Source organism: Cavia porcellus, unplaced genomic scaffold (assembly GCF_034190915.1).
Source record: "Cavia porcellus strain 051 isolate PalLab524CR breed Dunkin Hartley unplaced genomic scaffold, mCavPor4.1 scaffold_4, whole genome shotgun sequence".
In the NCBI taxonomy this organism is placed as follows: Eukaryota; Metazoa; Chordata; class Mammalia; order Rodentia; family Caviidae; genus Cavia; species Cavia porcellus.
The window spans coordinates 8,230,620-8,247,660 of record NW_026947487.1 but is presented as its reverse complement, the minus strand read 5'-3'; the positions used below and the strand labels follow the sequence as shown (position 1 = coordinate 8,247,660).

Sequence of the window (17,041 nt, the reverse complement as noted above, 5' to 3'; positions counted from 1 at the left end):
TTTTGATTGTGCTCATATAAATTCAGATATTAATAGAGGTTATCTTAATTTCTATAATAAGATTTTAGCAAATATTTATAATAAAGATGTTGGTTACATTGTCAGAACACCTGCAACCCAAATGTCCAGAAGTGGAAGATGGAATGCGATGCATCCATTAAAGTGATCTTTATGTACAAGGATCAGGGTTTGAACTCCAGCACTGCAAAAAGTAATGAAGTGGAATTGCAAACTATTTTAATGATGCTGGAAAATGCCTATAATGTTACTGGAAAAACTGAGGTGCAACATTAAATGTATTTTAAACGAGCATACATTTACAAAAAGAAGAAAGTCCAGATTTATATGAATATCAAGTGGTTATTCCTCCTGGCTAGTTACAGGTGACTTAAAATTTTCTTCTTTATGTTTGTGTATATATAAGTGGTGCTCTATTGAGGAAACTTGATGGGAGGATCTTTTTTGAGGCAAGGCTTCACTTTATGGTTCAGGATGGTCTTGATCTCACTTTGTAGCCCAGGCTGGCCTCAAACTCATGATTCTTCTGCCTCAGCCTTCCTAGTGCTGGGATTACAGGTGTGTGCCACCATTCCTGGCAGGAAAATCATTTTAAAGTAAAGTTTTTGTCAATGGAAATAAATTACAATATAATGGAGATTTACAGGAGGTGCTAAACAAGCATAAGACCTAGCAGTTGGCAGTCTTTTGAAACTTCCTGTGTAGTCATGTGGTTTTAAATTGCAGTTTTCTGTTAACGCTGTTGTTAAAGTAAGGTATTAGCCTCGAACTCAAGGCTGTACTCAGCATGTAGTCTTTTAGTTGATGCCATTTTGTTTACCTGAGAGCTGCCTTCGAGCACATTTCAATACATGTATTTATATACGTATATCCACTGTGTATTTCAAGTCATGTTGGTATAATGACTTTTTGATACAGTGACAGCACCACTTTTTGGTATAAGTGATGTGAAGACAGTGAGCATATTATTGACAGAACACTTGTCTTGGGGGGCGGTTTTTTTTTTGGTGGTACCAGGGATTGAACTCAACAAACTCGCCCTTGCCAGGCAGGTACTTACACCACTGAGCTAAATGCCCCAGAAAACTTGTTTTCTTGAGAGTACCCATTCTCAAGGATGGAGTGTAAGCTACGCTAAGGTAGAAACCATTGCCCGGTAACTGCCTGGCCTTTGCTCTCACCAGGCCCAGTGAGCCCTGCCAAGTTTGGCAACATCTCAGGTTAGGGTCAGCTGTTAGCAGTTGTTTTGTTATGACAGAAAAGTGTCAGAGGCAATCAGTGTGTAAAGTATGCATGTCTGGGAAGCAGAGCATCTGCTTTTGGGTCATGTGCCTTTTCTATTTTGATTGTCATGCAATCCACATGACGTGTTCACCTTTTTAATTAGTTAGAGTGTTACTACCAAATTTCAGAGTATTTTCATCATTCCTTCTTCAGCCATTGCCTTTTCTTCTCAGACCCTGGTAATCACTCGTGTTTTCAGTCTCTGTAGATATGCCTATCATAAGCATTCTTATAAAAAAGAGTTGTAATATGTGCTTTTTTGTGACTGTGACTGTCTTTTCACTTGTTTTGGGGGTTTGTCTGTATTACAGTATGAATCAGCACATTTTTCTTTTTTTATTGCTGAATAATGTTTATGTGGATGTTGGTACTTTTTTCAGGAAGTATTTGTGGTGTTACGTAAACCTAGCAACACTGTGTACAAGTGTATTCAACACCTGTTTTTTTTAATTCTCTTGAGTATAAATATATGAAGGTAGTTGGCAATCATATTAATGTCATGTTTGAGTTTTTAATTGAACTACCAAATGCACTGATTATTTTTAGATCTTAGTTTAATCATCTGTGAGTACTAAGGATTGCTCATTTTAAAAAATAGATACTAAATACTTTTCTGCCAGCTAGGCATTTGCTAGATATAGATTATTTCTTGGAGCTTATTGTTCAGAGATAGACGAGCAGGAAGCTAAGTATTAAGAAAATGATTATCCAGACAATTTTAATTAAAATTGTGGTAAATGCTGGGAAGGAGGTGTTTCAGGGTGTCATGCAAATTGAGTGGGGAGCTAGAGAGATGTGAGAAATTATCAGGGAAGGCTTCCTTGAGTACATTTTAGCTGGTTGAAGTAGTATAATCACATAGCATTTGATATTTATTGAGTGTTTGCTACTTGCCAGGCACTGTTCTAGTCACACAGTTTTCTCTTTCTGCAGTTTTGCAGACTAGTAACCCAAAGAACAGAGTACTAATCTCCATTCATTGCTACTAAATTGTGAAGAGCATTTTCAGAGCTAGTCTGTTCACTCAGAGCTCCCTCATGACCTTGTCCTCTTTCATTTCCAAGGGAGGCAGTCGCATGCAGGACTTCTGAGGAAGGAGAGTCCTTCCTTTTTCGGGCTGTGCAGGAGCGTTGGGTGATAGGAGTACACTTAATGAGCATAGGACAGACAAAGACTCAAAGCAGATTGTGGGGAGATGAATGAGGTGCTCAAGAATGAGGTGCAGCTGCATCACAGGAAAGTCTCTTGTTGGCTTTAAAAAAAATAATTCTGGCCTTGAACTGTGTTGCACGTTCAGTCTAATTCTTCTTGGCACTGTCTTTGGTTATCTCCTTCACTCCACACTCAACGTTTTCTTAAAACACATTCAGAAGTATTTATAACAAACATAAGAAAAGTTAACCTTTAGGATTCTTGACTTTCATGACCTCCTGTGGTGAGGTACAGAAATTGTGAGTTATAGTGTTCAGTGTGAACAAAGGAAACCATGTTAAGGTCACCACTTCCATTAAATTACCAAGACTTCTTAAATGAAGAAGACTCTCAAAGTTACATGCTTTGGATATTACAAAACCTGGATCCATCCCTGACATTTCTGTCAACATTGTTCTCACTTCCACGCTGATTTTATATGGGGGCTAAAGAAGGGTGGCCAAGATCTGTCTTAAGGTGTCAGAGTCCAGAGACTGAAAGCAGACTATGCTTGGCTAAGTTTTTAGTTGCTAAAACTAGGTAAAAAGAGAATGTTTAGAATAGAAGAAACTTGAGGAAAATGTCTACCAAAATGAAATGACTGAAACTTGAAAATTATTGTTTGGATTAGTAATTAGATTTGTTAATAGCTTGTGTGTTTCAGCATATTCAACACAGGTTAGTTGTTTTGTTTTGTTTTTGTCATTTGTCTGTCTGGAGACAGGATCTCACTGTGTAACCCAGACCAGTCTCATACTTGCTTATTCTCTCTTCAGTGTCCTGTGGGTGTATGTCTACCATGCTCAGCCAGTGTAGGGCAGTTTTTGCAGTCGTATAGCGTTAACGACTTTTGAAGTTATGTTTTATCAATATGGAAAATACTCGTGACTAAAAATTATTAATATTTTTTATTTTTGGTTTCAGGCGTTTGATCACAGATTCAAAAGTTAAATTAAAGTATCAGCATTTAATAACAAATAGCTTTGTAGAGGTAAGTGAGATTTTTCTTTTAATAAAAAACTATTCATGCAAATACTTTTTAAAACTGAAAAAGTGTTGGCAACAAAATTATGTGCCTACAATTTTTATGAAGTATACCACACTCTTTTGTTCTGAAAGGAATTCGAGAAACCAGTTAGTGTGCTATTTCATAGATCTGGAACTTTGTTAATAGAATTGCTCAATTCCTTCCCCCCATACTTGTTTTTTAGAGACACAGGATTTCCCTGTGTCGTTCAGGCCAGACTTGAACTCACTATACATAGTCAGCCTCCTGAACACAGAGATCACAGGTGTGTGCCACCACATCTAGCAATAAATTACTTTTTATAGTAGTCTTCCTTTTACCCCTATCTGCCCCTCACAAAGAATTGTAATAGATTGTTGATTATGTCCATATTATGTTGGTCTCATTTGGGACTCTAACTCCACTCCTTTTTCTATTTATTTTAGATTCCATGACCAGTAAATCTTGTTAATAAAAGCAGTAAAAAAAATGCTATAGTTTTTTTTGTTTCTGGTTGAGTTTTCTTTTTCATTTTTCTTTTTTTGGGGGTAGGGGGAGTGGTTACCAGGAATTGAACTCAGGGCCTCAATGCTTGCCAGGCAGGCACTGTGTTGCTCAGCTGCTGGGCTATATCCCCGGCCCACTGTAGTTAGCTTATCATTTATTTAATATCATAGCTGAGGTTGGGAAGTTATAGGGTGCCTGTTTTTGTAAATACTTCTGAGAACATGCCTTGCCTATGTATTCAATGACTATTCTTGTGATTCAGAGGCAGGGAATATTACAGCCCTGAAAACAAACCCTTTCTAGTTTTTTATAGAAACAGTTTGCCAGCTGCCTTACAAGAACATTGTTTAATGTGTTTGATTCTAGAAAATAGTTTTTATGTTTGTTCCAGCTTAAATTCAGACAGTTTAGAAACAGTATACTTTTTCAAATGGTCAGTATAGTTTTGATGAAGTCTGGTGCATAATGTTAATTTGAGTCATATTTTGTTCCATAAAACAAATACTTGAAATTTTAACATTTCCTTTTGTGAAACCAGAATGTATCTTTCTGTATGGTTTAGGAACTGGCTTTTGCTATTTTTATTGTCAGTGGGAAAAAATGCATATACACATCCATTAGCTTATCTTAAACTATTCTGCATTGTCTCAACATCTTCCCTTAGATAGAAATATATCTATTTGGGACAGGGATTTAACTTAGTAGTATAAGTGCCTGCCTGGCAAGCACAAGGTTGTGAGTTCGATCCCTGGTACCAAAAAAAAAAAAAAAAAAAGAAAGAAAGAAAGAAAGAAATCTTATTTTCTTACTTCATAGAAAAATCTCCCTGAAGTAGAACCATAAATTGTTGGGGCTGGGGATTTAGCTCAGTGGCATAAGCGCCTGCTTTGCAAGCAGGCAGTCAAGAGTTCGATCTCCCATACCGATAAAAAAGGATAAAGACAAAAAAAAACAGAACCATAAATTGTTGTTTGCTACTGGGCAATTTTAAAATTTCCCAGTGGTATTTTAGAACAAGAGGTAATTCATAAATTTTGTATAACTGTCTTAGCCAGTGTGGTGGAACATGCCTATAATCCCAGCACTTGGGAGACTGAGACAGGAAGATCGTTACAAATTTGAGACTGGCCTGAAATACATACACTGTCTCAAAAAAACATAAGACATAATGTGAAACCAGGTCTGCAAACAGCAATAATCTTGGAAAGAACAATGGTCCCAAGCATTGCTATGAAAGATCACAGTAGAATTTTGTATCACCTGTCCCCTGTCCCTCCCCAGGTGTGTTGGGAAATCTTAGGTGAGGATGTCATTTGCTATCATTTTAATTCTGAGCTTATGTTTCAGTGCAATCGACTGTTAAAGTGGTGCCCTGCCCCTGATTGTCATCATGTTGTTAAAGTCCAATATCCTGATGCTAAACCTGTTCGCTGCAAATGTGGGCGCCAGTTCTGGTAAGCTAGTGATTTCTTCGTTGGGTACAGTGCATGTCACTTTCTTTTTCAAATGTATTTTTCTTAGTAAAAATGCAAAAAAAAAAAAAAAACCAAAAAAAAAAAAAAAAAACAATTTGCTTCAGGAAGAAAGATGAAGTTTGTTTAAAATAATATATTTCTTTTAAATAACTAGATGAAAAAGTGCTAAAGTGATTTTGTTTTTTTCCTTCTTGGGTGGTTAATTTAAAAATGCAGCTATAGCCAGGGATTTTAGCTCAGCGGCCTAAGTGCCTGCCTGGCAAGTGTGAGGTCATGAGCTCAATCCCCAGTACGCAAAAATCAAGCAAGCAAGCAGCTATAACCCTCTGAGCTGAGGCAAGTGGGATTACAAGTTGTAGGCCATCCTGGAAAATTTAGCAAGACTTGGTATCTCCCCCCCCCCCCCCCCCAAAAAAAAAAAAGTCCTGGGGTTGTTGCTCAGTGTGATGTCTCTACATTCAATTCCTAATTTAACAGTGTAATCACGTTTTCCTTTATGCTGCACAGTATCTTATGTGGGCTCAAACTTAAAAGGTTCCAGAAAAGAATGTTATTATTTCCATTTTGATTATTTTGTTCAACTTACATTATATCACATATACTGATATCTACTTGAAAATGATTTATTTCCTATTTAGACTGGGAATTAAGAGCATACAGGTTTTTAGAGAAAGTTGGTAAATCTTTGGAGACTATTATTTTGTCTTATACCTTGGTTGTACCATTTCTCTCCACACGGCAGAGGTTAATTTGTTTAAATTATGCAAAGATGAACCACTTGCTTCTTGTGTATTGTTTACTGTGTGTGATTACTATATTACATAATTAGCCTACAGAATGAAATTTTTGCTCTTCTGTTGGGATGCAAAGTAAAAGAGTTAAGCACTGATGAAGCCTAAGTTGTATTAGTGGCAAATTCTCATACAGTGAGACACCTTAGTAGCCAGTATTATGAAATTGTCATCAAAGCATGTCTTCATGCTCAAGTCATTCTTCATTTCATACGCAGTGAGTTCCCACTCTGTGCTACTTACTTCTAGCACACACTGAGTGATAAGTAGTTTGTGGTACACTAAAACAGATGTCATAGCCCTTGGGTTTGCCAATCACTGGAAGCTGGTGATAGTACTGAGAAACTATAAAGCATGAATGGTTGGTAGGTTTGTTTACTTAGAGCAGGTAGGACTTAATTCTTTTAACTTTGTCCTTTAACAGCTTTAACTGTGGAGAAAATTGGCATGATCCTGTTAAGTGTAAGGTGAGTTTAACTTTTTTTTTTTTTTTTTTTTTTTTTTGTCTTTTTCATTTTTATCGGTACCGGGGATTGAACTCACAACTGCCTGTTTGCAAGGCAGGCACTTATGCCACTGAGCTAAACCTCCAGCCCCCAACTTTTTCATTTTTAAGTAATGTGATAGTCCATTTCTAAGTAAAAATAACAGCTGATAAGTTTGTAATCTTTCTTCTAGTAATATTGAAGATTTCATTTGGCATTTTCATTTCAGGCAGTTATTGCAGTGTTCAGGAAGCTGTCCTTAGGATAAGTCAGACCAGCTTCTGATTACTATTAGGATGACCATGGTTAAGGCACTAAATATGTTGGGGCAGGCTTTGTTAGTAGGAGAACAGCACGCCTAGTAGCTCATCTTTTCAACTTCATGTTCCCAACTCAGCTTTAGCCAGAGAAAATCCTTGTTTTATTGATTTTTCTTTTTTTTCTTTTCTTTTTTTTTTTTTTTGTATACTACAGTTAGAAAATTTCCCTCACTCAAGAGGAAATGAGTCTAATAATAATCTTGTTTGGCTTTTGCATTTAAGCTTAACTGTATCTGAGTGTTGAAATAATTTGCTATCTTTTTAAAAGCCTTTTGTTAAACTAACAGTTGTTGTTGTCAACAGTGGTTAAAGAAGTGGATTAAAAAGTGTGATGATGACAGTGAAACCTCCAATTGGATTGCAGCCAACACAAAGGTTGGTATTCAGAACTCTTGGTGATAAAGCTGGTAAAGTTAAGTGTGAATCACCATTGGCAAAGGAATGTTTACAAAGTTAGAGGCCTCAAGTTACTGTTGTTTCTGTTCTTTTCTCATTCTTTATGAGGATGGTTGCTTTTTCATGATTTTCCTTTATTTTGCTGTTTGAATTTATTGAAAAATACTGAACATTGTACAGCAATACACACAGTACTGTGCTTTATTTTGTCTTGCGTTGTAAAAACTTGTTTCTTATTTTAGAAAATCTGGTGGGTTTTTTTTTTTTTTTTTTTTTTTTTTTGTCTTTTTCCTTTTTATCGGTACCGGGGATCGAACTCACGACCGCCTGCTTGCAAGGCAAGTGCTTATGCCGCTGAGCTAAACCTCCAGCCCCAATCTAGTGGTTTTTATAGTGCAGTTTTTTTATTGCCTTTTAGTATTTAAATGTGAGGTATACTCTATCTTAATTATTTTAAGGTAATTTACATTCTTTAAATGCTCTGAGCTTTAGTTTTCTGTAGTTTTTCTTTCTGGATAGGATTTGAGTAGAATAATTGGGCAGCTATGAAGTTTTGACTATTATTGATGTATCTTTAACAACACAATTTCTCTAAGCCTACTTTAACATCTAAAATATGACTTATGAAGAGATGTGACTCTGAGAAATAGGCATTCTGGGGGAGTATGTTTATCTCATAGGTTTCCAGTTTTAGTTTTTAATTTTTTTGTTTTGAAGTACATTTTTCACAATGCTAAAATTCATTCTGAATAATCACAATTTATTCCAAGTAGCACTGATTGTGACTGCCCCTTTTCTCTTACTAAGCCATAAACAGTCCCAACTGTGCGCATCTAGTTTCTGAATGGAAAGTTGTATAAATACCCATCCTACATTCAGTTCTATCTTACGCACATAGTAAGTAACATGGGTAATGAATGGGAGGATGGTTCATGAACTGCTCATTTTTAATAGTGTCTTTCTCATGTGATGATTTAAAGAATGCTGAGGTTTTTTGACTAATACTAGTTACACCTATATTGTGTACTTCAACAATAGCCAACACATGATTTTAAGTATACATGTTATATACTTAAGTATACATGTTATATATAAAAATTGGAAAGATTAATATGCGTTTGCTAATCACAGACAGAAATATTTATTTCTCTTTCTTAGAAAATATCGGCAGCGAAACAATGAATCAATCCTGTCATATAAGACAAATGACAATCTTTTAAAAATATGATAGAAATAACTATTTTTGTGCTTTTCTCTAATGAAATTTCTTGAGACTAGCACCACTGTAAGGGTTGTTAGTTGATGTATATGAAGCACTGAGAATTAGTTGCATGTGTTGTAGAAAATGCTCTTTATTTCTAGATGACAGTATAGTATATATATATACATATACTATATATATATACTATATATATATAGTATATATATGAACAGATGTCCTACCTTCCATAAAACTTACTCTGCATGATAAAAGTACTTAAAATGGTTTTGTTGCCACTTAATTTTAAAAAGCCTTAAATTTTGTGTCTTAAAAGCTAGTGATAATAACAGTTCATTTTTAATATTTGTTAAATGTTTGACACTGTTCTAAGTGCTTTGTATGTATTAACTACAATAAATAAGCAAAATCTACAACTGGTTTCTACTCAGTGGTAGTAATACAACCTAGTGTAGCATTGACACCAACTTTATAGTTTCTCTTCATAGGAATGTCCCAAATGCCATGTCACAATTGAGAAGGATGGCGGTTGTAATCACATGGTCTGTCGTAACCAGAACTGTAAAGCAGAGTTTTGCTGGGTGTGTCTTGGCCCTTGGGAACCACATGGATCTGCCTGGTAGGTTGGGGGAACGGATGAATATGTTTACATAAGATGTTATGAGTGATATTGCTATTTTTGTGACATTACTATCCAACGGGTGAAATCCATAAAAATAGTGTTTGCTCATTGTTAGAAGTATATGCTGACTATCCACTAAGGGATTAATTAGGCATAATTTACAGAAGAGGGAATGAGGGAACAACTGAGGTGAGCTTTTAGAAGGACTAACAGTTCATTAGTGAAAAAGTAGTATAGGGCCGCCCCATTCCGGACCCTCCGGTCTCTCGGGAGTATTCTGCTTCCCCATTCCTTTTCTCAAATACATTTTTGTACCTTTTTTTTTTTTAATTGGTACCGGGATCAAACTCACAACCGCACACTTGCAAGGGAGGCGCTTATGCCGCTGAGCTAAATCCCCAGCCCCATTTTTTAATAAAATAAAAAGGTAGTATGAATGAATATACATTGAGGGCAGAACAAGCAGCGCGAGCAGATGTGAAGGAGTGTGAAAAGCGGTGACCCACAGAGTTGCATTGTCCCTTATGTGTCTAGACAAGGTGGTAAACTAAAGTTTTTGGCAAAACCCAATCTCCAGGTTTTTTATTACTTAGTAAATATATCATCAGACAAAAATTTTGTTCTAAACTTTAAAAATTAGGAGATTGCTCAATAAAAGCCCCTCTTTTTAGCTTCTCTTAGAAAAAGACCTTATTCTTATTTGGCACTGATTACCTACAACTTATGGACCTTTACTTTTCAGTGTGTTGTGTCTTTCAAGACTGACGGTAAGTGTTAGCTCCATATATAGTTGTCCTTTGGCTTTTGCAAGATAGATTCCAGGACCCTTTGCAGACACAAAATTTGATGATGCTTAGGTATTTTATTACAATGATGTAGTAGTTCCATGTACTCTATACCCATCCTCTGATATATTTTAAATCTAGATTTAAAAGACTTATAGTACATAGTAGATGTAAGTGCTGTGTAAATAGTTGTTACACCTGTTTGGGGAATAATGAGAAGGAAAACATCTGAATGTGGACAGAACAAATGCACGTGCATGTACGCATGTGCGCATACGCAATAAATTTTTGGTCTGTGATTGCTTGAATCCATGGATGTCTAACAGATAAAGCAGGCTGATTGTAAGCTGTGACTCCTTTTTTCTCATTTAGTAAAGAGACATATCTTTTTTTCCCATGCGTACCGTATTTTCTGTTTAGGAAAATGCTAGTTAGAGAGCGTGTTTCAGATTTTGAGAAAAATGCAACCTAATACATTTCCTGATAAAAATTGAAAATGTTTGACTGTTATAACACACAGGTTTACTAATTTTTATACCTGCCTATGCCCTGTTGGCATTTGACTTTGTGACCCCTCCAGTGACTTGTGAGGAATAGGAAAAGAGTTAGGAAATAGTCAAGGGCCTAAAGTAGTTTGGGTATTATCTTATGATTTTTAAGTGAGAGAAAAGTGGTTAGAGCCATTATTTAAATGAAAATATTCTGAATTGTGTTCTTTACATACATTTTCTCATAATTTTGGCGATGTGTAGAGAAAAAAATGAGAGGAAGAAAATTCCAGGTTAAAGGATAAGAGGGGGAAGGGTGTTTGGGATTTAACTAGATAGTTTCATAGGTTTTACAACACATTAGATCAGTGATGAACCTATGCTATGGCATGCATGCCACAGTGGGTTGTTTGTGCTATTATTAAAAGCTCTAAAAGGTTCACCATCACTGAACTAGAGGATTAGAGTATTCCCAGAAACTAAGCTTATCTTATGCTTTTATAAACAAGCCAATGGCAGGGCCCAAAGGTGGGGAGGAAGTAAAGAGATAGACATTTGTATGTTTGGGTAATGACACCTCTAATCACAGCTAGCTTTTCATTGGCTGTACTGAAACCTGAATATGGTACGAAACAAAAGATAGACATAGAAGAATAAATAATGGCTTAGACCAGGCTATGATGTCCTAAATGCTGCTTGTGTCTTACCTTTATGCATGCCAACATTGCAAGTGAATCATGATGTTTTCTTATTATATTTTAAAATACTGTACCACAGGCCAGGTGTCCTGGGGCATGCTTATAATCCCTGCTGCTGGGGAGACCAAGGCAGGGAGAGATCACAAGAGGGGCAATTTAGGAAGAGCCAACATTGGCAGTTTAGCACACTAGTAAACCACTTGCCTAGCATCTGTGAGGCTCTCTACTGCACTCCCCTCCAAAAACCCTAATAAATAAAATGCCTCAGAATTGTCAAAGTAGCACTTATCAGTTGAGTTGGAGGCATAGGTGAATCAAAATACTTGCTTTCTTAGTCTCAAAATGCTTGATAATGTTGACAAAGTAAAGCCCAGCTTGTGTCAGAGTAGGAAATAATGATCAGAAAGAGATGTTTATCAATATAGGTCACAGGGAGTGGTTTTTGGGCTAGGTGTAATACTGTATTCCTTGAGAGAATTACAGTCTTGAAGGGAATATTAGTATTAAATGTCCTGATCCAGATGTTACTTTAAAAACTTTAAGATGACATCAGTTGTTGGCTATTGCAGAGTAATGATGGGAAGGAAAGAAGTTCCAAAGACTGGAAGCAGATAAAATGTAATCTTGGCTTTCCAAAATCTGTGATTTGGTTCCACAAACTACATTTGAACTACAAAATGTGATTTTTCTCTGCTGTGAAGTCCCAGAATCAGTGGTATTTGTAAGAGGATGGATTACCAAGTGTTTTATAGATGTCTGTAACATTTCTCATTGTGGACTGTGATGTGTTGGGCCTTAACATTGAGCATAAGTGGAGATGTTTAGATGGATTATTTCTTGGAGTACATTTACTCAATTTGTGTAATTAAATTGAAAAATGTTTTAGGAGGGAATGATAGGTTTAAAACCAAGTAAAATGTATTTAGCTATAAAAGCATGGTTGCTCACAGAGTCTGAAGGCATGCAACAACACAGAACACTGTAATGTCCTCATGGGTTAGGAACACACACCTCAGGCGATTGCAAGCAAAAGTTTTATTTGCAGCTCTGAAATTCCTCTATATGTGTATTAGCTTCTCTAAATATAATTCTTCATCAGCTTAGTGGCAATAGAGTACATGTTTTAGATGGTGTTTGAGGGTATTATTGTACATGTAACAGTTCAGTACATTTGAAGTCCTTAGCATGGTATGTAGTAAGCACCTAATAAATAGCTGTTCCCAGAATTTAGACTCCCATAAAAGACATAGCAACCAGAACAAAAGAAATGCCAGTCTTAGTTCTGTCATTCTGAGCAGACTTCTTTGAGCATATGTCTTCCCTCCCATTCTGATTACCATTCACTTTTCATTGACAAATTAGTATGTAAAGCATATAACATGTCTGCTATTACAGAGTAGGCTGTCAGCTGTTCATTCTGTTTGCCATATAAAGGAGCAGATGAGATGAGTAGCTGGAAAATTAGACTATTAGACTTGATTATCAGATGGCCTAGAATTTAAGTGATCACTTTCTCCAAAAACTGAAGGGGTTGGGGATATAGCTCAGGAGCACAGCACCTGCCTGGCAAATGAGCTAGTGAGTTCGATCTCCAGTACCAATAAAATAAAGAAATAAATTCTAACTTAAACAAAACTGAGTTGTGGTGGCTGGCACACGCGTGCAATTCCAGCACTTAGGAGGCTGAAGCAGGTGGTTCGCCACAAGTTGTAAGCTAGGCCAGGCTACATAACAAGACCTACCTGAAATACATAGTGAGATCCTTCCCCACCCTCCAAAAAAAAAAGAAAATTGAGTTAGGCACTATAGGCTGTCAGTGGAAGTTCTGAAATGAGAATATTTTCTGATGGTAATGGGTGATCTGATTTAAATAGTGGGGAATTCTCTATTAGCAGATAAAGAACTAGTTTTTTTTTTTTTTTCCATCCCATTAGTGAGTTAAAAAACTAGTATTCTAACAGAAATTTTATCTGTTATTAAAAAAATGTTGGTTCTAGGTAATTTCTGAATCCTGGTTAAAATCCTGTGCTGTGTTCTCTTTTTATCGATTTACAGCTTTATGGAATCTTAATTTACTTTCAGGTACAACTGTAATCGCTACAATGAGGATGACGCCAAGGCAGCAAGAGACGCACAGGAGGTAAGCACACATGTGCAGGGCAGCAGCACATTGGGCCTCATGCATGGTATATGTTCCTAGGGAGTGGGTGAGCCCATGGCAGCTCTGCCAGGGTTAGAGAAGAACACCCAGTAACTACTGGGTGCCTTTGTACACTTAGAAAGAAAATCTTACCCAAAATGCTTGTCAAGAGCATTCTTACTTTCTTTTCATTAATTTGATTCATGCTATATAAACTCAGATAATCTAAAACATGATTCTCATGTGGAAATGTAAAGCTAGCTATAAACTGTTACACTTTTGTACAGCTGTGGAACCAAAGAGAGCTACATGATCAGTGAAACGCTAACATTTAATTTGACAGATAATGTTTATTGCTGAAATTACTGTTGATAGACTGGTATGTGGCTGATTATTTTTTCAGAGTTAGTATTACTATACCACAATTGATAATTTATTCTCTTCAGTTAATTTTTTTTTTTTTAGCTTTTTCTAGTGTTCATTCATACAGTGCCTCAAGATTTGATTTGCCCCTTAGTTTTTTGTTGTTTTCATTTATCACTTTTTTCTCATTAGCCAGTGTACTATAAAGTAAGACTGTATGATGCCAGTTCTAATCATTTCACAGCTGTACCATGATTGTTTAAAATCCTACTGAAGAAAAAAAGCATAATTTTCCTGTTGTGATAGTTTGATTCTATAGGAAACTCTTAATTCTGCCTTATATTTTCCTTAATTGTAACAGTGGATTTTTTAATTTTACCTATCCAAAGAGACAAGTAGTGTGTAGCTAGAGATAGTACTTGCCATTTTTTTTTAACATTAGATTTTTTTGGTACACTTTAGATATATATGATGATCTCATTCATCATAGTACTGGCCATTTTGAAGGCTCCCATAATGTCATTATCATCACACTGGCACAAGAGTTTCAGCATGAGTTTTTGGGACAAGCCAAATTTAACCCACAGCACCAGCAGAGAAAGTAGTTGGATCATTCCTGATCTTACTTTTTTTTCGTTGGGTGCTAGTGGAAGCGCTTTCTGAGATCTTCACAGAGGGTAGATTGTTACATATAGCTTTTAAGCAAGTTTTAATATTTAAATTTGAGTTCACTGTGCTATGCTTAATTGCCGTCTTCTGGGCCAAATGTGGTGGTGTCTATCTTTAGTTCTAATACTTGGGAAACTAAGGCAGATAGATCACCACAAGTTCAAGGCCGGCCTGAGCGTTCAAGGCTGGCCTGAGCTATGTCTTAACCACCCTCCTCCCCCCAAAAAACCTACAGGCTTCTGATTTTGTGGGAAGATATTCCCTTTGTTCAAGTACTGGGAACCACACCTGCATGAATGGAGCTCCCCTTTGTACACTTATCACACTTGTCTCACCTTTCATCTTCCCCTTTCTCTAATTTAGTGCTTCCTGAGAGTTATAGTGGAACGAGTACTAGATGTTTGGTACATAGAAAGATCCTTCATGGTATTGTTCAATGCCTTGGAAACATGTACTTCTGCTAACAATGGTAGATAATCCCTACCCCCAGCACCCAGTACTGTTGATTGAACCCAGGATCTTCACATTGAGCTATATCTGCAGCACTATTTTTATTTTTTAATCTGAAGCAGAGTCTTGCTAAGATGTGTTGATCCGAACAGGTGTGAGGTGTACCTTATGATTTAATTAATCCCAGCTGTTGTGTGTTATATATGTTGTCATTATATGACCTTTATTTTTCCCAATTGGCCAGCGATCCAGAGCAGCCCTGCAGAGGTACCTGTTCTACTGCAATCGCTATATGAATCACATGCAGAGTCTGCGCTTTGAGCACAAACTCTATGCTCAAGTGAAGCAGAAAATGGAGGAGATGCAGCAGCACAACATGTCCTGGATTGAGGTGCAGTTCCTGAAGAAAGCAGTCGATGTGCTCTGCCAGTGCCGTGCCACACTCATGTACACTTACGTCTTCGCTTTCTACCTCAAAAAGAATAACCAGTCCATTATCTTTGAGGTAGGAGCAGTTCCTGGATGGGAACAGGCCCATTTTGACTCATAGGACCACTTGGTTGTTCACGCATAAAAATAGGCGAAGACTTGAATGTTCTGTCTGTTCAGAAAATATAGGTAAATATTGTACTAATTTTATTAGGAAGATACGGGACTTTTTTTTTTTTTTTTGATACTAAAAACTACATTTAAAGTAATGTGAATTACATAGGTAGCAGTTGTGTGTGAAGTGAGTCCTGGATTTGAATCTTGAGTTTATCCCTTTTAGCTCTGTTAATTAGGAGCTAATTACTATGTCTTACTTTTCTATTTTGGAACATATATGGGCTGCTGGTGTAACTTAGTGATAGAGTACTTGCCTAGCATTACAAAGCCTAGGTTCAATCCCTAGCCCCTTAAAGAAAAAGATAAAATTTGTATATTACCTTTCAAGAGTATTAAGATTTATTTAGGTGAGGTAGTTTGTGTTACTTACTTATATAGTCCCTGGTAAAAGCTTTTATTTTGACAAAACTCAGCTGTAATATTTGAAGTTAACAGGGTGATCACCTTGGGTAGTGTAGTAATAGTACATGGCTAAAAGGAAGTCTGAAATATTGGTGCTCATAAATAGACAGACAATGGGTCTGACCTGGAGAAGGGAATTTAGACGAGTAATGTATATAGAACTTTCCTTACTAGAAAATAGCAGTATGATATAAACTGCCATTCATTGTTCTCTGAAATATTGTATTTGGGTTTATGAAATAGCTACAGCCAGATGTGACCAATAATAGGTTTCTGTTTTTCCTCCAAATTTCCTGTTGAGTTTTTAAGCATAGATTAGCTCTCAGATCCCGAAGATTTTTGTTCTTTGAAATTTTTGTCTATGTCCTTCCAGAGATACTGGATGAATCTTTAACTGTTAAACATTTTAAAAATCATTCTAGAAAAGGGAGAACAAGTTGTTATCATTGAAAGACATTAAAAAAAAAAAAAAATTTTCCAGGCTGGGGATTTAGCTCAGTGGCACAAGTGCCTGCCTGGCAGGCATGAGGTCATGAGTTTGATCCTGGTTCAAAAAAAAAACAAAACAAACTTCACAACAAATGTTAAACTGGGGGCTAGAGGTTTAGCTCAGTGGCATAAGCGCTTGCCTTGCAAGCAGGTAGTCATGAGTTCGATCCCTGGTACCGATAAAGGAAAAAGACTAAATAAATAAACCACTTACAGAAATTATGGTATCAGTGTTCAGAATAGTCTGTAGTCAATGAACCAGCTATAATAATTTGGCTTCTAGTTTATTTTATTTTGTTTTAATGCCAAAATTTACTGTGTATTCTTTTTCTTGCAGAATAACCAAGCAGATCTAGAGAATGCCACAGAGGTACTTTCGGGCTACCTCGAACGAGATATTTCCCAAGATTCTCTGCAGGATATAAAGCAGAAAGTACAAGATAAGTACAGGTGAGACTGTAACAGCTGTTGGGAAAAAACTGGTCTAGAAAGACTTAGTGATCAAGCTTGCTTTCACATGTTCAGTAACTGCTGCTTCCATGTTTCTCACAGGTTGTTGGGTCTGTGGGGCAGCAAGTGCCAGAGGGAAGCAGGTGGGAGGAGACAGCCATTTGTCCTATTGACTGATCTGCTTTCT

The 17,041-nt window shown here is 36.6% G+C and overlaps 1 protein-coding gene across 1 annotated transcript in view; it reads left to right on the top strand.

Annotated features, from left to right (window-relative positions):
• Arih1 (ariadne RBR E3 ubiquitin protein ligase 1) overlaps positions 1–17,041 on the top strand; it is an 80,871-nt gene that overhangs the window by 59,644 nt on the left and 4,186 nt on the right. The window contains exons 6-13 of the mRNA XM_003477646.5: positions 3,418–3,484; positions 5,354–5,460; positions 6,697–6,739; positions 7,381–7,452; positions 9,181–9,311; positions 13,368–13,425; positions 15,152–15,412; positions 16,742–16,854. Coding sequence (XP_003477694.1) covers positions 3,418–3,484; positions 5,354–5,460; positions 6,697–6,739; positions 7,381–7,452; positions 9,181–9,311; positions 13,368–13,425; positions 15,152–15,412; positions 16,742–16,854 — 852 coding nt within the window. The remainder of the gene's footprint in view (positions 1–3,417; positions 3,485–5,353; positions 5,461–6,696; positions 6,740–7,380; positions 7,453–9,180; positions 9,312–13,367; positions 13,426–15,151; positions 15,413–16,741; positions 16,855–17,041) is intronic.